The sequence below is a fragment of the Sminthopsis crassicaudata genome, chromosome 3 (assembly GCF_048593235.1).
Source record: "Sminthopsis crassicaudata isolate SCR6 chromosome 3, ASM4859323v1, whole genome shotgun sequence".
NCBI classification, from domain to species: domain Eukaryota; kingdom Metazoa; phylum Chordata; class Mammalia; order Dasyuromorphia; family Dasyuridae; genus Sminthopsis; species Sminthopsis crassicaudata.
In genome coordinates this window covers 27,416,908-27,443,519 of record NC_133619.1, presented here as the reverse complement: position 1 = coordinate 27,443,519, position 26,612 = coordinate 27,416,908, and the positions used below count along the sequence as shown (strand labels likewise).

Here is a 26,612-nt window from a genome sequence, read left to right as displayed (position 1 = left end):
GTAAATAAAGAACACTAAACAAATGCTATTTACAAACATCTAAAATGACTGATATATAAATCTAAGCATTTTTAGTTGGAAATCTAAGAATACAGTAGAAATAATCTAATATTACAAGTACAAAACAAATTCACATAGAAAGTACATTCCATCTCTCAGTGTGCTCTTCAGAATTAACTTGCCCAGTAATTCATTGTAAATAATCAATTCATTTAAAAATAACAAGTAATCTCATCCCACAACAGCACATCGTAGATGTATTTAGTTTAACAGTTAATGATGAACTTACCATACCCTTTAATTGTATGATCTGACACATAGGTTAAAATATTGTTTTCTTTTTAGACAGGCAAGGTCTACCATGAAACAACATACATAGATTGAAAATAATAATGTAGATTTCCTTAGAAAAAAAAACAAACAATAAATGACCTAAATAGGTCAAGATATAAAAAAAGTGGGACTTATGTCACATATTCAGAGCCATGTCTTATATGATAGACTTTTCAATTGTCAGTTGCCAAAAGAAACTACAAAATCATATAAAAGAAGAAATTTAAAATAATTTCAGTATGGGGCTCTTATATGAGCACTAAACAACATCAGCTACAAGAAAAACATGTGCATATCACAACAGAATCCAATTATTTTAAAAAACATTCCCAGGAAGGCAAAGAATTTTATGTTCTCTCTATATTGCTATTTTGGAAAAGCAGGTAATAACAGGATTAGGTAGTAATTTAAAAATTTACACTAATAAAAATAAATTATTAAATGATGAAGCAAATGACATGTGATCAAAAATATAACTGAAGTGCGAAACTAACCAACAATCATGGGGGAGAAAAAAGCACAGAACAAAACTATTTGCCACCTCATTCTATATAACCTTTGATAAGAGATAATTATTACTCTTAAAAATATAGCCTAGAATGTGATGTTTAATTTTAATAATGATGCACTAGAAATCCCAGGCTCTCTTTGGTGTTATTTTATAATGGGATCCAATTATTATATTTTCTTTATACTGTATCAAAATCCTGATGAATTTTCTGAATGAGCTAATCACTTTACATTTTGTTCAGAAATAAGCTGATGAAATGCAATGCGATCAATCAATATATCTGATCAAGGAAAATGTATGTTTCAGGTTTACAAATTTATTTTGTACTCAATTGCTGCTTCACAAAGGTACTTTGCACCAAAAAAAAAAAAAAAAATTAACCAGGATAATAATTGAATCTCAATACTTAGTAATAATGAGTCTGAACTGAGTAAGGGATGATGAGGTCAATGATGTTCTTGCATCAGTTGCCAAGATTTACTATCCTATACTATATTATGCTATACTATACCATACTTTTTGTAATTACAAGGCTTTATTTACTGTGACTTTGGGCATCAAGTAGAGGATATTAGAAAAAAAAGATAAACAGAAAATGTATTAAATTTATTACAGAAGAGTTTTACAAGAAAAATCTGTGACTGGGGCTTGCTTGGAAGAAATGAGGAGTTAAAGAGTATTTTAATCTGCAGCCTTTTTGGAGCTGGGAATTCTATTAACCATATTTTAATAGAGAACAGTTAAAAAACAACAACAAACCACGAAAACCCATTTTGTTGACAAAGAATCAGGATATAAGTGATTTAGTGGAAAATATCTATGAAAACAATATGCTTTTGCCTATTTGGGTTGACAAGGACTTTTAAAAAAACTACCAAGGCAACTTATTGCCATAGTTTAAAGGATTGAGAGATATCTGAAAAATAAAGCTGTCTTATTAGCAAAATTTTATATTCTTTTGTAGTTCTAAAAAACTGGACTTTTAAAAGTATTTTTCCTCTGAATACTGAAATCTGACATCTCATTACTGTATCTGTAATATTTGGTTGTCAACAGTTATTTGTATTCTGCTTTAATCTTTTAGCTTTTTGAGGGTTTTTTTCCACTATTTTACTGTTGGATTTAATTTCAATTTTTAAAGGTATGCATGCAATAGAGTAAAAATAGACAAAATTAGCATATCTATCTTTCAGCCTGCATACTTTCCAAAAATATACTTAATCATTTTTCCTTAGCTTATGTCAAAGTGGTCAAATTGTAAAACTGCTTTTTGATAAAACAATAACAATATTAAACATCTATTGATAGATTACTTTTAAATGAAATACTGAAAACATGTTCTGGTAGAGAGGAAAAAAATAAGAATTTTACAGTACTTAATGATAGATGTTTTCTTCCATTTATTAAAGGACTGCTGGCATGAATAGTAGTAGAGAAGAAAAATAAATTATAATTTGGTCCCTAGATTTTTCTGGCCAGAAATTATGAACTCTTAATTTTAAACGAAGTCCAGAACTGATCATTTTCTTTTAAGTAAGAGAAAAAAGGAAAAAATCTGGAAGACATTTTATTTGGTGAAGTGATATGTGCTATCAGAATAATTAAAGAGTAGCTCTAAAAAACCAAAAATGTAGTCTTCAAGACTACTGATGAAAATGTTTTTCCCCCTCTTTTGAAATACCATTTTGCTATGTAACTCATTCTCCAAAAATACTGTATATATACTCCTGATTTTTGAAGCAAAATAAAAACAAAAACAAAACAAAACAAAAAAACAAGCATTGCACAGTGAAGATGCAGGATCAGTTGCCTTTACTTAGCTGAATGAAAAATAATGATCACAAGCCAAATGATAGTGAATGAGGATGTTCACCTTGCCAGAGAGGTTTATGTTCACTACAAAGCTATTTATTTAGTAAATTCCATATTGCTCATAAAGTCAATATAACTGCTGCAGAAAAATAAACTGTGGTTCTGAATACCCATTTACAGTCGATCTCAACAATGTGTCCGAGGATGGAGACTGATTATCTGTTACAGGCAACAGCATCTGGTGGTCCTCCGTTCCAAGGGGAAGAGTTAATGGTAAAGTCATATCAGAAGGTTTCACATCTAAAGGTTCTGACAAAGGACTTTTCTGCATGGGATCTTGTTCATTGAAAGTGTTATTATCCCCCACGGTAGAATCTAGAGTTTTTTCAGATCCTGAAAGGAAAAATAAAAATAAACCTTAATTTCTCAAAGAAAACAAATTATTCTACTCACTGCTCCCAGAAGCTAAAATATCTCTCTTCTACTATGTTTCTGCTTCTGTTCTTTCTTTCTTCCCAAGTGGCCTTTTCATTTGAGGACTCCCCATTCTTGGAGTCAGGAAGAGCGAAATCTAGCCCAAGATACTTAATATCATCAGTTTCCTTATCCATAAAATAATAACCTATTTCCCAAAGTTGTTTTAAGGATCAAGTAAGGTAACATGTGTAAAGCTCTTAGCAAACCTTAAAACAATGTAAATGTTATCTTATTATCAGTGTTGTTCTTATACCATAACCTTGTGGTATCACTTTCTGTAATATCTAGCAGGTGTATCAATATTTACTTAGCACTTAACTATGTGTTTTACTAAACTGTAAACATTTTTAAGGGCAGGAACTGTGTTCTTTCTTTCCTGGCACAGTTCGAAGCTTCTACAATAGCCTGCAAATTCAGAGCCTATGGAGTCTGAACTCCCCACATTAACAAGGTCTCTAAGCAGCCTGGCCTGGAACCAGAAAGTCTCATATTCCTGAGTTTAAACCTCACTTCAGATACTTACTAGCTGTATAATCTGGGCAAGTCACCTAACCCTGTTTGCCTCATCTATAAAATGAGCTGGAGAAGGAAATGGCAAACCACTCCAGTATTTCTGCTAAGCAAACCCCAAATGAGATTACAAAGAGTTGGACATGACCAAGAACAACAAAACAAAGTATTTTTCAAGGTACCCTCTTCTTGGCAATTTTCAGTAGTAGCAATTAATTTCATGGTACTTAGTAACTAACCAAACTCATTGTAACTTGCTGAGAGCCTTATTTATTTTTATTTCCCCAGGCAGTGTGGGACAGCAAAAAGAATACTGCTCTTGGGAAGAGTTAAAATCTTTTTTAACACTCATATTGTGTGATTATGGTGACCAATCAACAATCTTTCCTAATCTTATAAAAGGGAGACAATAATAGCCTTGAACCTCATCAGTGGTTGTAAAACTCAAGTGAGATAATAAATGTAAAGTATTTTTGTTATTACTATTAGTTTCTTTATGAGACTTACTTGTCTAGAAAGTGATTTTTATGTACAAACTCTTGTTACCAGTCCTAGGCTGGTAGATAGAAAGTATCTTATAATACAGTACTCTGAACAAGTGAATAGATACATGAAATCCTATTACTTTTTCTTTAAATCATAATCAGTAACAGTCTGGGTTTCCTCTCCTCTCCTAGCTATCAAACTCGTGCCAATGACTCAAGGGCTAAGCTCTCAATCAAACTTTGTCTTTGTATTTTTAATACCTGACATTTATTTCTAGTCAAACACTCTGATGGGAAGGTATAGAGGGCTGGAACTCTGAAGAAGTATACTTGAAAAAGGTGTTAACTCACTGGAATTGATGAGATGAAGGTTCTCTAGTTCACATATATACTTAGTACTTAGCATGGTGATGTAATAGTTCTCTGGTTCACACATATTCCGTATGCTGTAATGATGTAATTCTAAGGTAAATAAGCACTGAGAAGGACTGAAATGATCCATTCCATCTTTGACCAGCCTCATGGTGGCTGTCCTGCCTTCATCACTTCTCCACTAAGACTAAGGACTCAGGCTGATCCCAAGGAGATCCTCCAGAAAGCTAGCCCAATCGTTACATTTTGGCAGTCAGACTGGGACAGACTGTGAAGCAGTCAGAGTGAACAGACTGTGAAGGAGACAATAAAGACTCTAGACTCTATTCTTGACTATCCTCGTGGTGACTATCCTGCTGAGACCAAGGCCCGTCCGGAGGACCTCCAGAAAGCTAGCCCAGACATCTCTTTCCAGTCTCTTTCTGAGTCTCGGTTTTCTTACCTAAATCCATTTCTCCACATTGTTGTTAGGAAAGTATCTTATAAAAGTATATACATGTGAATAATTAATAACATGTTCTCAGAGGCTTGCAAATTGTTATAGTCTTAGATTTCCTCTTTATGCTCAGATGTATCATCTAGTCTGTATCATAGATCTGCATATTAAATGTCATACCATAAGAAGATGAGAAAAGAATCAGATGGCAATTATGGAATTTCAACTAGAGGAAACCAAAAAAGCTTCTACCAAATGCATGTAGGATAGCAGAGGAAGCAGATACAGATGCCTGGAGGGAAAAACATTTGTTTTCAAGTTTCTCTGATATTCATATAGACATATATACAACCAAAAGCCATGTCAATACATAAGTGGTCAAAAGACATGGATAAACACTTGTGAAAAGAAGTGCACACTATTAGCAACTCTGTGAAGAATCCCAGAAGTCATTAATAATGAGAAATATGAAAATTAGAACAACTCTAGGGTTTAATTACCATATGAAGCTGACTGGCAAAGAGAACAAATTATGAAAAACACCCCAATACTGTAGATGTTATGAAGGACAGATTCACTGGCGTATTGTTGGTGTTCTCTAGAGTTGTTCTAACATTTCAAAAGTATGGAAAAGTGATTCAACAGTCCATATCCTCTGACCCAGAGATTCTATTTTAAAGCACATGGTCCCAAAACAGTGACAAAAAGACTTCTTGTACTCCAAAATATTTGTAATAGCACTCTTTGTGGTAGAAAGGATCTGGAAATAATCACTAACTAGGCTACAGCTAAACAAGTAATGGTAATAGCAATGGCATAGAATATTATAGTTCTATAAGTTATGAATATGATGAGAAACATGAAAAGACAAAGTGAAGTCAAACCAGGAAAACTCTTCAGAATGACAAGTATAAAATGGAAAGAACAAATGAAGTAATTCAAACGGAATGCTGTTAAAATTCTAATGAGCACTTTTGGTCCCCAAGAATAGAGATGATAAAGTACCTTCCCTTCTCTGGAGATCGTGGAAGGGGGGGAAAAGATGGATGGTGGGTTATTTCTATCAAAGAAGAGAGCATTCATATTCATGAGATCACGCAAATGCATTTGAAAAGAAAAAATTTTTACTCATGGACCAAACTTGGAAACAGGTGATAAAGGTTTTAGGAACAACACATGAAAACTAATTCCCTGGAGTATGTCCAGTCCCAGCTGCCTCACTGAAACTTCTAGACATGGAATAAATCTGACGCTTCTTTGCTGTGCAGTTCCTTCGAGTAACTTAAGAGCATCAACAGGTCTTTGGGCTAAATGCCCCTTTGCTTCATCTAATTCTCAAGCGGCATAAACTTTATGCCCTTCCACATCCCACCCACACTTTCCACTACAGGTATCAACCTGATAAGCTGGGACTTAGATCACAGCACATCTATGTCTAATAATTTACACAATCTCTATCAGTTGCATAATTCCAAGGAAAACAGGAAAGTCTTGACCCTGGTATCTGTCTTGAGGGTATCACTGGAGAATGAGAAGGCAAGATTAGTTCTGGTTTTTGCTAGATGACCACATATTACTTAGATTACATCACCCAGATTCTAACATTATTCCTTGGTTACAATATTATATAAACCACTGCAGATTTTTTTCCATCTTTTATCTTTGTTGTTTTATTTCATCATCAGATGTCCTTAGGATGTTTTTTTGGCTGAGGCAATCCGGGTTAAGTGACTTGCCTAGGGTCACACAGGTTGGACATGTTAAGTGCCTGAGGCCAGATTTGAACTCAGGTCCTCCTACTTTAGGGCTGGTGCTCAATCTATTGAGCCACCTAGCTGTTCCTGATGGCTTTTATTAATGTGGAGTTCTCATCTGGTTTTAAGTTGGTTTTTCCTTCATCTACTTCTCACTGTTTTATGAAAAATTGATCATAATCTACTACTTATTTGTAAGAATTACAAACAAACTTACTTGCTAAACTAGTGGGGTCCTTGGCCATCTCCATTTCTATTTGGCAAATCAAGTTTTTGCTAAGGCATTCTTTTGGTATCTTTTTTATGGTAATTGTTTCATATCACTTAACTTTCTACATGAAATTATAGGGACAGCTTGATGACTCAGTGGATAGAACACCAGTCCCTGAAGTCAGAAGGACCTGAATTCAAATTCAGACACTGAATTCAAACTCAGACACTTAACACTTCCTAGCTGTGTGACCCTAGACAAGTCACTTAACCCCAATTACCTTGTCAAAAATGTGTGTGTGTGTAAAATAACAACCAAAAAATCATAACTGGCATAGACATTCTTTACATTTTCCTCAGTTTGGTGCCAACAACTCATTTTAATTATGTGCTGTATCGTTTTCTCATTTCTACTTATTTTTTCTAGCTTTGTATTTTTATCTTTGCTCCACATCAGTTATCTGACTAAACAAAAAGATAAATGAGTAATGACTAATTCAGTATCATGACATTTCCTGTCAGTCAGTTAAAATATAATCAATTTCATAATTTGTGATATTATTTGGTGATTAGGGAAAAAGATAAATGTTGGAGGGAATGGGGGACAACAGGGACATTAATGTACTCCTGGTAGAATTATAAACTGATCCAACCATTCTAGAGAACAATTTTCAACTATGCCCAAAGGGCAATAAACTGTGTACTCTTTGATCCAGCAATACCACTGTTGGGTCCATATGCCAAAGAGAACATAAAAAAGGGAAAAGATTCCCTATGTACAAAAATACTCAAAGTGGCTCTTTTTGTAGTGGCAAAGAATTGGAAATCAAGGGGATGCCCATCAACTGCAGGAATGGCTGAACAAGTTGTCATATATGAATGTAAGGAATACTATTGTGCTATAAAAAATGTTAAGCAGGTAGATTTCAGAAAAAGTTGGAAAGTTTAATTTATCAAATATAATATGACAATAATGATCATATTTGGCCTTGGAGAAGAGTAGAGAAAAATCAGCTTTTTGTTGTTGTTGCAGAAATAGGAGATTATGGGTATGGAAAACTGCATATCTTTAAAAGATCTGGCTGATGTGTTCTTTGATTTTGAATTTTTTTCCCCCTCCTCTTAAAAAATAAAATTCTACCAAACAATGTTTTAGGGAGTAGAAAAAGAAGATGGATTTAATGACAAAATGTGAAATGTGATGTTTAAATGAAAATGATGTTAAAAACAAAGCTCTTAGATCTCTCTACTTTAGGTATCAATTCCTTCTAGGAAGCAATGTTGGTACAATAGTGAATACAGAATTAGATTTAAAATAAGGAGAAACTGAGTTCAAGTCCTGCCATTACTACACACCAGTTGTGTAACACTAGGCAAATTTGTGCTCCTAACTCTTTAATACTCCAAGTTGCAAGGTAGTTATTGCTACTCATCGATGGAAGGAATTTCTTCCTTTCCTCCATCAATACTCTTGTATTAAAAGAAATAAGTTGGCAGATTTCAGAAATACCTGAAAAGACTTCTATGAACTGATACAGAGTATGGTGAGCAGAACCAAGAGAACACTGTGCACAGTAACAAGATTATGTGATGATCAACTGCAATAGACTTGACTCTAATCAGCAAAACAATTATCTGAGACAATTCTAAAAGATTCACGATGGAAAATGCCATCCTATGGAGACTGAATGCAGATAAAAGCAAACTATCTTTACTTTTTTTGTTTGTTTTTTGGGATTCTGTTTCACAATAGAACTAAAGAGGAAAATATGTTACATGATTGCACATAAGTAACTATATCAGATTGTTTGCCATCTTGGGGAAGGGGGGGATAGGAAGAAGGGAGGAAAAAAAAATTGTGACTCAAAATCTTATAAATGTTGCTAACTATCTTTACGTGTAATTGGAAAAAATAAAATATTAAGTGGGCCAGAAAAAATTTTTTCCTATCTCCATGACAGTGCAGATCTAAGCCTCTCCTTTGCCTCAAAAAACAAAAAAATCATTCCTATTAGCTAATTTTGTTTCCTTTCCATTTCAAAAATCATTCTTCTTGGTAGAATAGAACCCAGTCTAAAACTGGAGGGCTCTGCCTTGTCTCTAGTTAATGTCATATTGCCTCAGAGCCAGCCCGAGGTTTTATTTGATATTCTTCCACCCAATTATGGCTATTAAAAAACCAAAAAATTATGGCTATTCAAAAAAAACTGCTGATTCTCTCACCTCTTCTACCCATTTTTCTTTTTTTGTGTGGCTATTCTGAGCTTTAGGATTTCAGATAATAGAGGACCATGTTAGATTCTCATATTCATCCACTATTACCTTCCCTCGTTTCCATTTCCTATACAAGCTTTTCCTGGATTGTCCCCCATGTGTTACCATGTATGTATCCCCAGGGTTCAATGCCAAGCCCTCTCTTCATTCTCTTTATTAACCTCATCAACTCCAAAGGACTCAATTATCCCTATATGGAAGACCCACAATTGGCACAGCCAGCCTTCCAACTCTTGTTCTAGAAATACAATGTGGAAAGAGCAAGCTGGAGTTGGGAGTCAGAAAAGCCGGAGTTCAAATTCAGATGCAGACCCTTCCTGGCCATCTGACTCTGGGCAAGTCATTTTACTTGCTTTTAGCTGAGCTTCTTCATCTGTAAAATGGAGACATAATAGCACCAGCTTCCCAGGGTACTTGGGAGGGTCAAGTAGGTAATTCTATATAGCAGGCAGCTCAGAGGCTAACATGGAGGTAGGCACTTGATAAATGCTCCCTTTCCAAGACTTTGAAATCTTGCCCTCTTTTAGCTGCCCCAGAATGGATCCCCCAAACTCTCTCCCCTCCATTATGTTCCTCTTGGGTTTAATGCAGATGCTCCTCCAGTCTCTGCTTCCTGGCTGAGGGAAATCTTCCTATTTCCTTCTCCAAGCCACTTCACCAGCGGTCCTGTTGGTTACTGTTGCCCACAACAGCAGTAATTGATTTCTCTGTTGGGTCAGGATACCGAGTATTGTCTAAGGCTGTGTCAAGGCTCCCTTAGAAGGCTTGTTAAGTTTCCTGGGAAATGCAAACACTTCTCCTATCTCTCTTGTCAATTTGTTCTGCAAGGCCAGGTGATGCTTGTTATCTATATCTCCTACAATCCTTTTTAACACCATCAAGACTTAGCTTAAATCCTGCCTTCCAGAAGAGAACAGGGCTCCGGCCTTTAAAAAAAAACAAAAACTTTTAACTCTTTCTCTTCCCCTCCCTGCTATTTCCTAATTGCTGAGCAGCTACTCTGTTCTTTGTACCCAAAAGTATAGCCATAAATATTTTGGTGTATTAAGGACCTTTTTACATCCTTGACGTTATAGATGCCAGCAGTAGAATCCCTTGTTCAAAAGATATGGGCATTTGATTACTGATGGGTAAAGATTAATCATCTGAATCATACATGGGGATTCACTGTTTGCACACTAATCAGGACCTAGGTTTATCTTCATAATTTCAGATTTCAATTTCCAGACCTATTTAAACAAACTAAACTTGAATTCTGAAAAATGGAAAATGGTGAGTCAGTCAGTCAGCAAACATTTATGAAGTAGTGTATGCCAGACACCACGATAACTCCTCCAGGTACAAAAAAAGGCAAAAATATTTCACAGGGGAAGCATAAGATTAATCTCTCCTTTCTTCCCTCTCTCTCTGTCTGTCCATACACATATACATACATTTTAACTAAAATGTCCATACTTTTTGAACCAGAGATTGCACTGCTAAGCATATAACTTCATGAAGATTAGTCCCAAATACACCAAGATATTTTTGTGGCAATATTTTCATGTAGCAAAGAAAAAAACAAAAAACAAAAGAAACGGTAGTTGTGCATTAAATGAGGGAAATCGTGTAGTACATGAAGCTTAGCCCCAAAGAATGTATATAAAAACTTTTACCTATTTTTTTTGCAGAGCTGAAGAGACAAAGGCATTAGATTACTACATATAATCTTACATTAAGGGAAAAAAAAGCTTAGTTGTATAGAATTTTTTTTCTTTCTCTGGCTCTCTAGTAGGAATTAAGGAGGGATACAGTGGAAACTAGGAGATATACAAATGAGATCAAAAATTTACTTTTAAAAAATTAGTTAATGTTAAGTGTTCTCTCACTTGGGGTCCCATATCTTCTCATGTTTATTCTTTATTCTAATTTAGGCTTGACTTAAAAACTAAAGGCATTCAAGAATGAGACATACATATTTGGACATGGCCAATATGGGAATTTTATTTTATTATGCATACTTGTTACAAGGACATGGTAAAGGAGAGAAAAGCTTCTTGTTAAATGAAAATACAGAACATTTTAAACAATAAGAGGCAAACAAAGGGACAAGTTTTTGGGGGATACAAGTGTTTATTAGATATCTCTAAGCTAGTGCTGGGTAGTTTCAGGAACTCTGTGAGAGGTACTAGCTGGACTCTTCAGTTTTAATTCTGAAATCTACAGCTGGATTTACTCTCTACCACTGGGACACACAGTCAGAGAAGAGTTGAAGCAGCCTTAGTGGGATAAGCCTGAGGCTGGGACTGGATCTACAGTCTAATGTGCCCAAGGTCAGTCTCCTTGAAGATATGTGCCAACCCTCTGAATTCCCCAGTAAGGTGAAATGAATTTGCATTAAATTCCAACTCCTTTGCTTATTCACTTCACAAAGTTCAAGTCTTCAAGGGAGGAGCAAACCTATAGAATAATACAATCCATTTCTTTTAGACATAAACCTGTCAATATGGCATTCAACACTTACCTGAATGGACTTTTGTTTTGTGCTTCTTTAAGTTTTTTATATCCGTATAAGAATTTCCACATAATTCACAGATAAATGGTCTTTCCCCTGGGGTGAGAAAAAAAATTTAGTTTAAAAATCTCAATTTTTCTTTAGCTTGGTAGCTGAAGCAAATAAATATATATCTCAACATGTTTTTGAGCCTAATATAATTATTATGTTGCTCTCAAATATAATTATAAATCATGTCCAAATCGTTAAAAAGTTCCACAAAGTCTGATTTTAAAGCATATAGGAACTTCATCTAACAGGAAGATGACTTAAGTCATCTTTAAAAGAAACCATAAAATTTCTCCTTGTTTTCCTTCCACAAATTTTGATTCAGCAAAGTAATGGTGCTACAAAGTGATCATTTTTTACTAGTTAGAAATGTTTTTTATTTGCCATTGCTATTTGGCATTGGGGGTAGACAATGTTAAAAATCAAACTAATGAGCAAATAGAGAATGTTATTAGACACTTCCTAGACTTAATACTAAGGAAGGAGCTACGTTATCTTTGGTTTACTATTTTTACTCTATACAGAGTTAAATATTTTAATTTTAATTGCTTATGAAAAGAATATGTCTGTTTAAAAATCCATTTTCACAACCTTTTGTATCAAGTTGGGCTAAGGTTTATATCAAAAGAAATTATAGAAAGAGAGAACAAAGAATAATATATTCTCCCTAAACACAGACCTGTATGGGATCGAAAGTGTTTGTTGAGCTCTCCTGAGGAAATAAAACTTTTCCCACAAATACCACATATGTATGGTTTTTCACCTAGATGAAAAATAAAAGATAGCGAGGTGGTGTACTATACCAGTAAAATATTTTATCAATTACAGATAACCTCAAATAAACTATTCTAAAATAACATTTCAATGAATACCTCTAATCTCATAAAAGATTTCAGAGGTATGCTAGTATTTATTTTTAGTGATCCAACTTCATGAATGTTAGTAACTAGTATTTTGTACTGTCCACATAAACTGATTATTTTCATATAAGGCCTCATTTCTATAAATATCTCTTGGGTAGAAACAAGTTTTTCCTAAGTTTGCTCTACATTTGACTTACACGATTTTCAAAGTTCATTTACATATATCAACCATTAAAAGCAGCAGCCCTGGAAATAAGGTAACTAGTATATCAATAGAAGAGAATAATTAAAACTCTATTACCAACAGTCCTTCAGAAAACAAACCTGCAAAACATGTTTCAAAGCTGATGCTATGAATATGAAGGACGTTCTTTGTAAGATTCAAAATAAGAATTGAAAATCTAAACTGAGTTTAAAAAAAAATCTAGTAATATATATTTTTTCAATTTATAGGCTGGATGGCAAGCTAATGCCATGTACCTATTATTAAAATAATGGACCTAAAGAAGACTGGCTTTTGTATGGAATTGCACTTGAATGAATACTCTTCTGGTCTACGCTCCACCCTCTGGTATAGAATCAGCCTCTGCCTCTGTCCAGAGCCACTCCCTGGATCTCTCTTCTGCCATCTCCCTGCCCCCCTCCTCTGACTCATAGCTCCCTCTCTTTCAAGCATCACCGTTTCTTAGCTAATTCTTACCAGTATGTTTTCGAGAGTGAGTTATGAGGGAACTAGATACTGCAAACGCTTTCCCGCATGTATCACACACATAAGGCTTTTCTCCGGTGTGCCGGCGAACATGGTAAGTCAGCGTGCTGGCCTGAGCAAATCTCTGTCCACACCTGTCACACACATATGGCTTTTCTCCACTATGCTTCCTGGCAACAGAGAAGTGTACAATTAGATCAGCACAGGGTATAGGCCCACCCTTTAGACAGTATGCCATACAGCCTGGTGAAGCTTTCAGAACAGCTTCAAAGGTAAAAGGTAGCTTTCCAAAATTGGCCTTCATTTGACTGATAAACAGTGTTTCAGTTGTTTTGGTAATGGTTGGGAGAAAAGGTAAAAATTCTGTCCATTTTCATGACAGATGAAATTAAAATCATACTCCTCAAGTAGCTCCCTAATGTAAAAAAAAGTCCTAAAGTCCACACGTGGAGTTTGGCTAGCAGAGTTCCTCTCAAAGATTTTGTTATATAGTTGATAAAGAAACCAAAATTTTTCATTGCTTTCCATATATATATATATATGTATGTATGATATCCCTATATATATGTAGATATACAGGGTATATCCAGGTCTGGACCAGAAGTTCCATTACAGTACAGAACTCCCAGGTAAAGAAAATAACTTTATCAGTGAAGCTCAGCACCTTCCCCACAACTTGTAGATTCCCAGAACAGCCTAGAACACTGGGTCATGAAGAGATTTCCCAGGGTCTCCATGACCCATGAAGGAGTAAAAGACAGGATTTGAGTCTGGGGCTTCCAGGCTCCAAAACTGGCTCTAAATAATACACCATGTGGGGGCAGCTAGGTGGCACAGTAGATAGAGCATCAGCCTTGAATTCAGGAGGACCTGAGTTCAAATCTGGTATCAGACAATTAACACTTCCTAGCTGTGTGACCCTGGGCAAGTCGCTTAACCCCAGCCTCAGGGAAAAAACAAACAAACAAAAAAACACCACACCATGTGATGGAGTGTTGTGTGTATAAATTAATTTTTAAAATATATACAATTTATGCTTTCCCTCCCCCTCCAAGCCCCAAACTGGCAATCACTTCTCAATATTTTAATCTTCTGATCAATTATGTCATCTGATTATCTCACCTAACAGGTTGCCTGAGGACAATTCAGCTCATGTACCACTTTACTCTGATCAAGATTAATAGCAGCAGAAAACGGAGACCATCATTCTCCTTTCCAAAAAAGTCTACTTTTGTGGAAGCCCCTCTATAATGATGGCTAGGAAATTTTCATACTATGTCCTCTTACTTAGAAATCCTCCTCTGTCACTATCAGTTAATAGGCATTTATTAAGCAACTCCTATGTTCCAGGCACTGTGCTATGTACTAGAGTGGAGGAAGGAAAGAAAAATTCATTGAATAAAAGACTCAGTTTGAATGGTCCATAAGAAACATAATGACTTGAAAGCGCTATCCCAAATCCCTGTAATGACAAGAACACCCTGAATTTACCTGTTCTTAAAATATTCTCCTATGTCTTCACAATGCCTCAATGGAAAGCAATCAGACATTTGCTCATTTTTACTGATGGAGACACTGAAGAAATCATGAAGTCAAAAGTGTACAATGGAATCCAGACCTGAACCCAGAACTCCCTAACATCCCCCCGTACGATACAATGTTCAATAACAGACTAAAATCCATGGATGGATAAACAACTCATAGCAATTTTTCTTACCTAGCATGAATCTTGAGATTGCTAGAAGTTGCAAATTGTAAATTGCATACATCACACTTATAGGGCTTCTCTTCACCATGATGCATTCGACTATGAAAAACTAGCTGGCACTTCTGAGCAAAACCTTTGTCACAGAGCTCACATCTATATGGCTTCTCCCCTTTAAAAAAAAAAAAAATCCCAAAGGAAAGCATTCAGATTTAAAAAGGAAATTTTGTATTGTACTTGCTTAATACAAAAAGGTAAACAAGTATCGGTTACTGCAATGAAAACAGTGGCAAAGACCTAGAAGTTGAAAAGCTTAAAGGAAGATATAGACAGAAACTTTGGCAAATGAAAAAAATCAGGGAGACTCATAGAAGACCTTTAACACCTTCAAAACTGCTCCTCTTAATGACTGGCAGGCTAAGTACCAAATTAAACAGCTTTAATTCTTCGACATTACAGAATTTGTGCATTATGTGTATATTCTAGCCATCAGTAATAAGCCATGAATGTCATGAGACACATAATTCAACAATATTTCAACAAATTTTTCCTTTCAATTCTTTCCTGCATATCATACACAGATTTCAAGAAAACGTTAACTTAAAAACCACTCACCTGTGTGAGTCCTGACATGTGTTTTCAGCTGGTTACACTGAGTGAATGCTTTTCCACACAACTGGCAGACGTAGGGCTTTACTCCCTTGTGTATTCTCATATGTCGTCTTAGGCTGCTGGCTTCTGAAAACACTTTCCCACAAGTGTTACACATTGGCTTGGCCTTTGAGTACCTCTGATCTAGGTCTTCTCCAGACGGTTCCAGCGGATAAGAGTTTGGGATGCTGGCTATATTAGACATACAGTGCTCTTTCAAAGCACAGTTTGGCTGTGATTTTCCCCGTTTCTGTTTCACTGCTACTGTTTGTAAAATAATATCTTGTGTTGTAAAATTATCATTGCCCACAACTGAAGTCAGCTGGAGTTCTGGGATATCATTTCCTTGTGCAACTTGTTCTGTTACTGGTGAAGGCAATTTATTTATATCTAGGAACATGTCAACAGATGAATTCTCTAAAATGTCACTGGAATATTGCACTGGTTTATTCTGCATGTTTTTCTGAGAACTGAAAGTCTTCTTCTTCTTTTTGGTTGGAGGAGACTTCTTTTCTAAAGTCACTTTCTTTGTATGTGCCTGAATCAAATCAATAGAAGTTTCTGATTTGTCCCGATTAAAATCTCGAAGAGTAAGGAGGCAAGTCTGTTGGTTCAACTCAATATTGCCAGTAATACTAGATATTTCTGCAGAAGAGGGATTAGCAATAAAAGCAAAATCTTCCATCTTTATTTTACATTTAGTGACCACCTCCTCCACTTTGAGAAAGTCTGCAGCCTGGTGAATTTCTTTAACATTCCAACTGCAAGGAAGGTTAAATGACAATATTCTGGTCAAAAAAGAAAAACCCTTTTATTTCTGATATCAGGTAATTTACAGTGACACAGAAGAACAAATAGATCAATCAGTGAATTAATTTATAGCAAAGCACAAATACAAAATTATAACCTCTATCATATAGAGATTGAAAACATAAACCTAAAAATAACCAAAGTTAGGTACTATCCACAGCACAATACAGTAAATAGACCTTTTATAAAAAGGGTAAGGGATATAACTAAGGTTATAAACACTTGTTCTCCTAGTACTCTGTTTATTATACAGAAAAGAGTACTGTCCCATGGGGGTTTTTTTGGAACAAACCTAGAAGGTTAGAGCAAATCCCAAAACTGACAAAGAAACCTGTTATAACATACCTGACAGGTGATCAGCCAGCTTTTTTCCTTGAAGACCTGTGCTAAGAGGAAACACACCACTTCCTGTCCCATGCTGTGAGAGGCCAGCTCTATGAATCTAAATCCGCTATTTTTGCAAACTCCAATCACAGTGTGGGATTCTACTCTCTGAAGCCAAGCAGAGGAACAACCCCTCTCCTCCCCCAGTTATCCACACCTCCCACTAAGGTTTACACCATGGCCCACTCACTGGAGTCAGTTACTGGCTGCCAGCACCAAAAAGGATCTGGTCTTACAAGAAGGGGAGGGGAACAGGGTAGAAAACAAACCTTCCTTTTTTCCTCTGCTTGCAAGGCGGTCAGAAGGAATGTAGGTGAATGAACAGTATACTAGAGGTCTGGTGACTGGGGTCACCCAATTATTTACTGAATAGCAATGTATTTAAAGCATTTCCAGCTTTAAAGCTGAGAACCTTGTAGACGCTGTTTTTAATTCACTAGTTCTGTGACCTTGGTTGGATCAATAATTTAACTTTCCAGAGCCTTGATTTCCTTAAGTGTAAAATAAATGGGTGAACTAAGTAATCTCTAAGACCCTAACATATTAAACAATCATTTCCACACATTTTCTAATCTCTTCTTTCTCCTCACAGGAAAATCTCTTCCTCTTTATTTCTAAGCAGGAAAAAATCTTAATTCTGGCTAAGTTAAAACTATACCAGTGATACAAGTGCATTAAAGAAAAATAAATTCTTAAGTTCTTATATAGTGCCAAATACTAAAGTACTTGAAATTAACTGCCTTCCTCTTAAGTGAGCTGACTTCAAGTATCAGTAATTAAACTCATTAAATGTGTTCTCCTTTGTTTAATTACTGCTTTCTGAGATTTTTCATTATAAATGTATTACATTTCCACCCCAACATAGATTTAACTTTTTGCGAACTAGACTGAAAACCTGAATGTAAGCGAACTTCCAAACTAAGGGTGCCACCATAGTCAAGAGAGCATTTCCTCTGGAGTCAAGCATAGGGCTACTGTATGCCTCAGGCACTTAGTAGCTGTGAACCCTGGGCAAGTTACTCTAGGACTCTCTGCCTCATTTTCTCCATCTGTAAAATGAGGGGGTTGATCTCAATGGCTTAAAAAATCCCTCTAGCTCTAAAGTGAGGATGCTATCACTTTCAAATATATTTTTTGTAAGGTGGAAATGTTCTGTATTAGTAAAAAGATATAAGAACTCATTTCCCCTTCTGGACTATGGTAAGGTCTCTGGAACTTAAAAATGAATAATCATTGTAGGTAAAGTTTAATTCTAAACTTTAAAACAATACCAATGAAATTTTTAAAATTGTGCACTTATAAAATTTCTTAACACTCATGCAGCCCTTTGCTAAATAATACTTAGATTCAAAGAATCATCATTTTCAGTTACATTTCACCAATGAGAAAATAAAGGATCCCTCTTATAATAGCAAATTAAGAGACAGGGCTGAACTATAACATGACTTAAAAATTATAACTCTTCGTGTTCTACAAAATGAACTACTAATGACTAATTTGATCTAGTTAGCCTTGATGATCCATATGAAATGCCACCATCCTTCTCAAGTTAAGAATGCAAACAGAAATCCACACTGAGGCTTTAGTTATGCTGAAATCCATTTCAAAGGCTGCCACCTAAACTTTTTAACAGTCAAAAATAAAATCTCACATAATGTATTCATACTGTTATTATGTATTCTTTACTTTGATAGTATAATTAATTTCTTTGCTGAATAACCCTGTTTCCATTTTGGAATGGTTACTTAATGTCTACCTACATAGAAAGGACTGTTGTGATTAAAAAAATTTTTTTTTTCTTGGAGAATGGAATAGACAGAGGAAATACAGTTAGCAACATTAACTGGGAAAAGTATTTTGGAGCAAGTTTTATGATAAAGGCCTCATTTCTCAAATGTATAGGGAAGTGAGTCAAATTTATTTTTTAAAAAAAGGCATTCCCGGGGCAGCTAGGTGGTGCAGTGAATAGAGCACCAGCCCTGAATTCAGGAGGACCCAAGTTCAAATTTGGTTTCAGACACTTAACACTTCCTAGCTGTGTGACCCTGGGCAAGTCACTTAACCCCAGCCTCAGGGGGGAAAAAAAGCCATTCCCCAATTAATAAATGATCAAAAGTTATAAACTATGTCCAAAAGGCTATCAAATCATGCAAATGCTTTGACTTAACAATATCATTATTAAACATGAATCCCGGGGGCAGCTAGGTGGCGCAGTGGATAGAGCACCAGTCTTGAATTCAGGAGGACCCAAGTTCAAATCTGATCTCAGACACTTAACACTTCCTAGCTGTGTGACCCTGGGCAAGTCACTTAACCCCAGCCTCAGGGGGGGAAAAAAAAAACATGAATCCCAAAAGAGATTAAAAAGGAAAAAAAAAGAATGTACCCCCCCCCCAAAAAAAAAATATATATATATATATATAGCAGCTTTCTTCTCAGGGCAAAGAACTGGAAATTAAGGGAATGCCCATCAATTGTGGAATGGCTTAATAAATTTTGGTATGTGATTATTATTATTCTATGGAAAGTGAAGAACAGGATGCTGTCAGAAAAACGTGGAAAGTCTTCCATGAATTCAAGCAAAGTGAAATGTACTTTGTACAAAGAAATGACAATGTTGTGGGATGATCAACTAGAATGATTTTGCTATTCTTAGCAATACAATGATCCATGACTACTCTGTAGGACTTATGATGAAAAATGCTATATCTATATTCACAGAATAAAGTTACTTTTTAAAAATTTTATTTCTCTTGAAGATTTGCGTATGTATGTGAGAGATCTGTTTTCTTTTACAACATGACTTTTACAGAAATGTTTTGCAGAACTTCACATGTGACAACTTACTCTGTGATCCTGGAAAAGCACAAAATACTAAGAAGTATAAGTTAGCATTCATGTTTTAGTTTTTGAGGGCTGGTTTTGTTTGTTTATTTGGGTGTTGGATTTTTTTTTTAAGCAAATTACAATAGTAACATTCTATTACATGACTGGAAAGGGAACCTGGGAGCAGGTGAGTGAAGAACAGTTAAATCTTCAATGCTCTTTATTACGGAGCATCGTGGTTTAGTACAAAAAAATATAAGCTTGACAGTCATTACACAAAAACTTTGAGTTCAGATCCCACAGGGGGTGTGTGTGTGTGTGTGTGTGTGTGAGAATGGGTAGTACAAGGAGGAGAGGAAAAAAAGAAAGGGGAGGGGAGAGAAAGATTAAAAATTGCCAGTTTGGGCTTTTTTAGATCATACCTGTGATTCATTCATATAAGAACTCCAAATGAGAAAAATTACTCCACCAAAGCAGATCTGTACTTGTTTTGCAACCTGGTATCCTAAAGAGCTGACTTGGGGTATTGAGAAGTTACTTAAAGGGGCTCAACCAGCCAAAGTCACACAGGCAGTATGTGTTTCAGGCAGAATTTGAACCTAGATTGTCCAACTCAGGTTAGTTGTCTCTCCAGTGGATCATATTGTCTTTCCCAATACGAGGGATCTTTCCTCAATTATAAATACTTATACCACATAGTGTTGTTGTGAAATCATATTTAGTGTAAAGTAAGTTGTAAACCTCCAATTTTTATACAAAGGTTAGCTAAGAATTGTATTTCTGAAGCATTACCAAAAACAAAAACAAAAACAACAAAAAAAAGCATTATCAATTCCTATATCAGTGACACATTTAAAATGAAAAGTTCAATATACTTTCTGAGTCGAAGGATAAATTACTTTTTATTTTCTATTGATTGGGTATCCTTGCCATCTCTTTTATCCAAAGCTGAAGGTGATAAGGAATTGAGATACATAAAAATTCAACTTTACAAAACACCAGAAAGTGTATCTGTTTATAAGAATGAAGATTTATTGTACAAAAGGTTTCCCTTTAAACACAGCTCATTCCTCTAAGGATGAAATGCCTACACCAGCACAGACCTACTTTTCACAAGAAATTAAAAGCTATTTAGTTATACATTGGATTCTTTCTCTAGCCAAGACTATATATGAGCATATAAGCACAATTTTCTCTACAAAGTTTAAGAAATGAGGGAGTTAGTAGAGAAAACTTTTTAACGTAATACTTTTAACAGCAACAACAAAAACTTTAGAAAATTTCCAAAAATTTGTTTCAGGGAAGGTAAAGAAGGGAGAGAGAAATCCTTTTGGAATCAAGAATGGCAAGAGTTGAGAAATGCAGAGTCTCCGACCTAATCCTACCCCTGTTTGTAAAAGAGCACCTGGAGCATTAGAGCCTTTCAAACAAACTGAGACCATCCCACCCCGCCCTGGCTTGAAAAGTCTTGGGGACATGCCACCCCTTCGGGCCAAGGCTGCGCCCACTCGTGAGCCTGTCATCTCAAGAAGGCTGACCATTCGGGAGGAAGGCGCTGGGAGAGAACCTCGCCCTCCCCAAAGGCCACTTTTCTGACCTCTAGGCCAGCCCCCCTTCTTTATAGCTCCAGCCCAGCTGGACATTCCCCGTACCTTCCCTCTTTCCCCTCCTCTTCTCCCACCTTCCCCAGCCAGCACTACCTTCCTAGGTCTTACCAGTGACAGCCTGGTCCTGCCCTCCCCACTGGGCTAACTTGGACCCTAACTCCTTTCCCCAGGCTTCCCCCTTCTCCCATCTTCTACCCTCAGTCCTGCTCCCATCAGACAATCAGATGGCCCAACTCTCCACATCCTCAATCCCTGAGCCCAACAGTCCTGTCCCCATCTGCCCCCATGGAGTGGAGGGGAGTGGGACTGAGAGCACACTGGGGAGGAGCACTAGGGAGGCCCCAGGTGGGCTTGAATAACTGGGAGAATTCCTCCACAGTCTATCCCCAGCCTCTCCTTCCTATCACTCCACCATCCGGACCTGATCATTCTCCAGTAGATCCTCCTCCCCTTCTCAGCCCCTCACACCAGGTTCCCCCCAGGATTAGACAGAGGCCCTCCCTCAGGTTGGGTTGGCCAGCTCCTGTCCTCCAGCAGAGACCCTCCCCTACATGGCTGCTCCCGCTCTCCAAAAGCCATCAAGCACACCAGATCCCCCTTGTCCATCTCTAGGCCAAAGATCACCCATGACCTCTGAATACTCCTCTGCAGGAGCCCTCTGAAATAAGAGCCCTGGGCCTAACAGCTCTCCCTCCTCTCCACTAACCTGGCCTCCACAGAGCATCCCCCTGTATGCAGAGGCACCCCAGCTTGTCCTGGGCCCTCTTCCACCCCCAAATTCTCTCTCTCCTTCCAAACCTCAGCCGGGATGGCTATGGCAGGCCTTGTCAGAGAGCTCCCAAACCCAATCTCTCTACAGTCACAGGAGACGCCATCCAAAGTGCTCAGCAGGGGGCCCGGGATGCAGGAGGGCCCCCAAATGCTTCTTTCCCTGCTAAATCGGAATTCTTCTCTTTCCTATTTCTGTCAAATTGCCTCCCTGGAATTGGCCCCTTATCCTCCACTCTCTCCTTCCTCCCTCACCCGGGCTGGCCAATCCCATCCCCTCAGCCTTCTCCCTTCAGGGACAGGCCCAACTCCCTGCAGCAGCCTCCTCTCCAGTCCATCGGGTGGATCAATTTCAGCGGTCCCCGCACCCCAAGATCAGAATGCCAACTTCTCTATTTGGCTCCTCAAGTCCTACAAGACCGGGCCTCATCCTCCCTTCCCAGCCTCCCCTCCCCTGGCGGAAGGCAGGACCTCCTGAGGCTGCCCCAGAGGATCTAGGGCTCAACCCCACCAAGTCAATGGGCCGTGTGGGGCATAAATTTCTGTGTGGACTTCTCTGCCCCAACAGGAGGTCCGGACTTTTGGGCAGAGACGTTTTAGTTTCCAACAGATGGCAGCGGGGGGCAGACAGAAGTGACAGAGAGGGAGCGGAGGGGCCTGCGGCTCCCCAAGTCCCAGCAACCCTGCTAATGCTGCTGTGTGGACCAGCCCCGAACCCAAGCTGTGGGCTCCGCTTCCGGCTCACCCGACATGCGGATCACAAGAATCTGGATGTGCAGACTGGGATAAAAGGATTTGGGAAAGTTGGCAAAGGCGGCAGCGGGACATGCGAGGGCACAGGGAGGCAACTACAGAGGCACAGGGGCGCACAGGGGGACCGGGGAGCAGCCCCCGGGCCGAGCCCCCCTTCCCTCCCCCTCACCTGTCCAGGTGCAGCGTGCCCGTGTAGATAAACTCGAGCAGCTTTTGGAAGCCATCCGCCTTCACCTGGGTCTGGTCCAGGAAGACGTCGCTGTTCGGGGAGTCCCGGTACACGGCCCCGAAGTACTCGCTGAACGAGGCCAGCACGTTGCGGTGCGCGCGGAACTGCTGCTCCCCGATGACCACCGTGCAATCGCACAGGAAGCCGGCCTCCCGCTGCGCGTTCAGCCGCTCCAGGAGGTGCCCGCAGTGGTGGGACGGCCGCATCATGGGCGCCGGGGCTGCGAGGGGGCCGCCTGCGGGGAGGCACAGGGGGGGTCAGACCTAAAGGGCGCGGGGGAGGAGGGGAGTCAGGCCTAGGCGAAAGGCCCGGGAGTCGAACCTAGAGGGCACAGGGGGATCAGGCCAGGGGAAGGGATGGAGACTCAGACCCAGGGAGCACAGGGGGATCAGACCTGGGGAGGGGATGGAGAATCAGGCCTGGGGAGCACAGGGGGTCGGACCTAGGAGTGTGGGGGGAGGGAGTGAGGGAGGGGGTGTCAAACCTGGGGGAGGAGGCAGGGGACAAAATCTAGGAGGCACAGGGGGAGTCAGACTAAGGGGGCGGAGGGGGCGTCAGACGGGGTGGGGGGAAAGGAACGGGAAGAAGAGAGGGAGTCAGACCTGGGAAGGGGGGGGTCAGATGTGGGGGGCAGGGGGAAGAGAAGGGATCGTTTCTGGGGGAGGGGACGAGTGTCAGACAGGAGGAGATGGGGGAGAGGGAGAGCTGTGGGGAGAGGAAAGCCAGACCTGGGGGGGGGGAGAAAAGGGAGAAAGATCAGATTTGGAGGAGGGAGAAGGAGGGAGGGGTCAGACTGTGGGGCTCCGGACAGGGGCAGGGCGGAGAAGTCTGGGAGAAAAGAGGTCAGACTCGGGAGATGCGAGAGAGGCGAGTCAAACCCATGGAACGCCGCCCGGGAAGGGGAGGGGACAGCGAGCCGAGCCGCCAGGGGGTGGGGTGGGGCGGGAGAACGGAACACATTGGTCAGACCCCAGGGTCGCGACCCGGGGCAGGCGGGGCCGACCCACCCCTCCGGACACGGAGGGGCTGCCGCGGCCGCCATCGGCAGGAGAGCCCCGGGGCGAAAGTCTCTGGGCCCCAGCAGGCCGAAGAGCGCGTCTCCACCCGCCTCGGGGCCCACTTTAAAGGGCCGGCCCGCGGAGGGGCTCGAGCGAGTGAGAAACTGAGGCCGGCCCCGCCCTGCTCTTCCCCGCTAGCCAGCCGGGGGCGGGTCGCGCGGGCTCTCGCTCACCTGGCGGCACCCACCCGGGAGGCACTTTCTTCACTCGCTCGACGCCATGTCGGGGGGACGTCACCGCGCCCGCCGCACTCTGGCGCCCCGGCCCCCGGCTTCCGCGCTCGTAGCGCTCACTTCCGGTCTGCGGCCGTTCCCTAGCAACGTCCGGGGCACCCAGCGGTCCGGTCCCTGTCAGGCCCAGGCCGCGGGACCGTGGAAGCGGCCGATCCCGCCCCCTGCTCGAGAGACTACGGATCCCAGCATGCCCTGGGCCCAGCGGCCCTTCGTTCCCGTAGCCCCTCTTGTCTTTTGGGAATTGTAGACCGTTCCCTGGCAGCCCCAGAACCTAATTCGGCCACTCTTGTATCAGGGAAGGCGGCTCCTTTCCGGGTCTGAAGGTCCCAGACCCTAGCCTGATCCCTTAGAAACAGCGCTTGGTGCTGCGCGGAGCCTGGAAGGCGAGGGGCCCTCGGGGAGAACGGTGTATGCCGGGATTTGTAGTCCATACATTTTTTTCCACCAAGGAGAGGATCACTTGTTCTATGGGTGAAAGGCAGTTACAGTGATGTGGGGCTTTAATGATCCATGGCAGCCGTCCATTTTCGGAAACGAGAAAGAGGGGGAAAAAAATCCCCTCAGCTACCACTGTCCATTCCCCAAAAATAAAATTTTAAAAAGGAGTGTCCTATATAGAGATATGAATAGATGGATGGATAGATGATTCTTAAGGTACCTCTGTTTTATTTACTATAATATTTACTTACAAATTCCCCACTGGAGTCTTGCAACAACCATGAGGTATTACTTCCAATCTAGAGAGGAGGAAACTAAGGCAAAGAGTAAAGTAACCTGCCCAAAAAACACACAGCTAAGAAATATTTATGGTCCCATTTGAACTCAGAGCTTGATTCCCAACCCGCCATTCTAGCCCCAGAGCCACCCGGACTCCACCCACTTCTCATTTCTCTTCATCTTTCCCCTGGCTCAGCTGACATTCTTGCCTTATATTTTTACCAAAAACAAACAAACAAACAAAAAAAGGCATCCAGGGTGACCCTCTCTTCCTCATCTATCAATCAGTTGCTTTCTGCCACCATCTCCTTCCTTACCTCTGAATGGGCCTTCGAGCTTACCAAGACTGGTGATCCCACCACCTGCGGCAGTGCTCTCACCTCCTCTCACCGATTGCTCCCTCTGTCACCTCTGTCACTCTCTCTTACCTTCAATCTCTCCCTGTCTAATGGTACCTTCCCTACTGTCTCCTCCAGCTTCAAAAAATTCTCACGGGCTCCTTCCACCTCCACTAATTGTCGCCCTCTACCTCTGCTGCCCTTTGTGGCTAGACTCTTGGAAAAGGGCCATCTCCTATAAGGTGCCTTTACTTTCCCCCCACTCTTTTTAACTTCTAGCAGTTTGACTTCCAGCCTCATCATTCCAAAGTTACCAGAGACGCAATGCTCATTCTTCTCAACCTCTCTATAGCCTTTCACGCTCTCCTCCTGCATAGTCTTTCTAGATTTTTTGGATATCACTCTCTCCTAGTTCTCCTCCTACCTCACAACTCCTTTCTTATTTGCTGGATCCTCTTCCAGATCATACGCTTTAACTGGAGGTGTCACTCAGAGTTCTACCTTGAGTCCCCTTCTCTTCCTCCCCTATCCTATTTCAGTTCCCATGGATTAATTTCTATATTGGTGATCCTCAAATCTTTCTATCTGGTCTTAATCTCTCTGCTGACTTTTAATCTCACATCTCTAGCTGTCTCTCATGTATCTCAAATTCAATATATCTCATGGATGCAGTTTTGGTGAAGTTGTGAACGGATCCCCAAAGAGTAATCTAACTGTATATTCCGTTTGATACAGTAATACCACTACTAGGTCTATATCCCAAAGAGACTGTAAAAAAAAAAAAAAGAGGGGGGTGTATAGTAGCTCTTTTTATGGTGGCAAAGAATTGGAAATTGAAGGGATATTCATCAATTTGGGAGGGGCTGAACAAGTATGAATGTGATGGAACAATATTGAATGTTGAACAGACAGATCTAGTCTGAATGCAGATCAAGTCATACCATTTTCACTTTTTGCATGTGATTTTCCCCCTTTTGTTCTCTTTCTTCTTTTACAACATGACTAATATGGCAATGTTTTATATGATGGCATGTAAATTATCTATGTCAAATTGCTTACTTGTCATAAGGAGAAAGGAGAGAGGAAAAAAATTTGGAACTCATAATTTTAGGGAAAATGAATGTTAAAAACTGTCTTTACATGTAATTGGAAAAAATGCTATTTAAAAGAAAAATGAATTTTTGCAATTAGACGTATAATTGGAAAAAATAAAATACTATTTAAAAGAAGAAAAAAAAAAAACTT

At 39.6% G+C, this 26,612-nt stretch overlaps 2 protein-coding genes across 4 annotated transcripts in view; one reads left to right on the top strand and one right to left on the bottom strand.

The window, feature by feature from the left end:
* Window positions 1-3,096, top strand: part of LRRC34 (leucine rich repeat containing 34) — a 38,204-nt gene extending 35,108 nt beyond the window's left edge. Inside the window, exon 15 of the mRNA XM_074298165.1 lies at window positions 2,837-3,096. The gene's annotated coding sequence lies outside the window, so the exon portion shown is untranslated. The remainder of the gene's footprint in view (window positions 1-2,836) is intronic.
* Window positions 1,141-24,697, bottom strand: MYNN (myoneurin). 3 transcript variants are annotated; one of them, XM_074298160.1, is made up of 8 exons: window positions 24,253-24,697; window positions 22,962-23,256; window positions 15,609-16,405; window positions 15,006-15,165; window positions 13,280-13,458; window positions 12,396-12,479; window positions 11,678-11,764; window positions 1,436-3,049 (listed from the first exon to the last, which is right to left on the bottom strand). In XM_074298160.1, the coding sequence occupies exons 2-8, from the start codon at window positions 23,228-23,230 to the stop codon at window positions 2,784-2,786; spliced, it is 1,842 nt and encodes a 613-aa protein (XP_074154261.1). In that variant the 5' UTR covers window positions 23,231-23,256; window positions 24,253-24,697; the 3' UTR covers window positions 1,436-2,783. The 3 variants fall into 3 exon arrangements, with proteins under 3 accessions (XP_074154263.1, XP_074154261.1, XP_074154262.1); XM_074298161.1 differs by having other exon boundaries at window positions 24,267-24,282; XM_074298162.1 differs by lacking the exon at window positions 12,396-12,479 and having other exon boundaries at window positions 1,141-3,049.
* Window positions 24,698-26,612: the final 1,915 nt, after the last annotated feature.

Excerpts from the sequence above, each read along its gene's own strand:
- MYNN (XM_074298160.1), bottom strand. The coding sequence starts at position 23,230 with ATGATGCGGCCGTCCCACCACTGCGGGCACCTCCTGGAGCGGCTGAAC. Across the intron at positions 15,166-15,608 it reads ACATGTCAGGACTCACACAG|GGGAGAAGCCATATAGATGT; the intron begins GTGAGTGGTTTT and ends TTTTTTTTAAAG. Across the intron at positions 13,459-15,005 it reads AATCTCAAGATTCATGCTAG|GAAGCATAGTGGAGAAAAGC; the intron begins GTAAGAAAAATT and ends CTCTGTTGCCAG.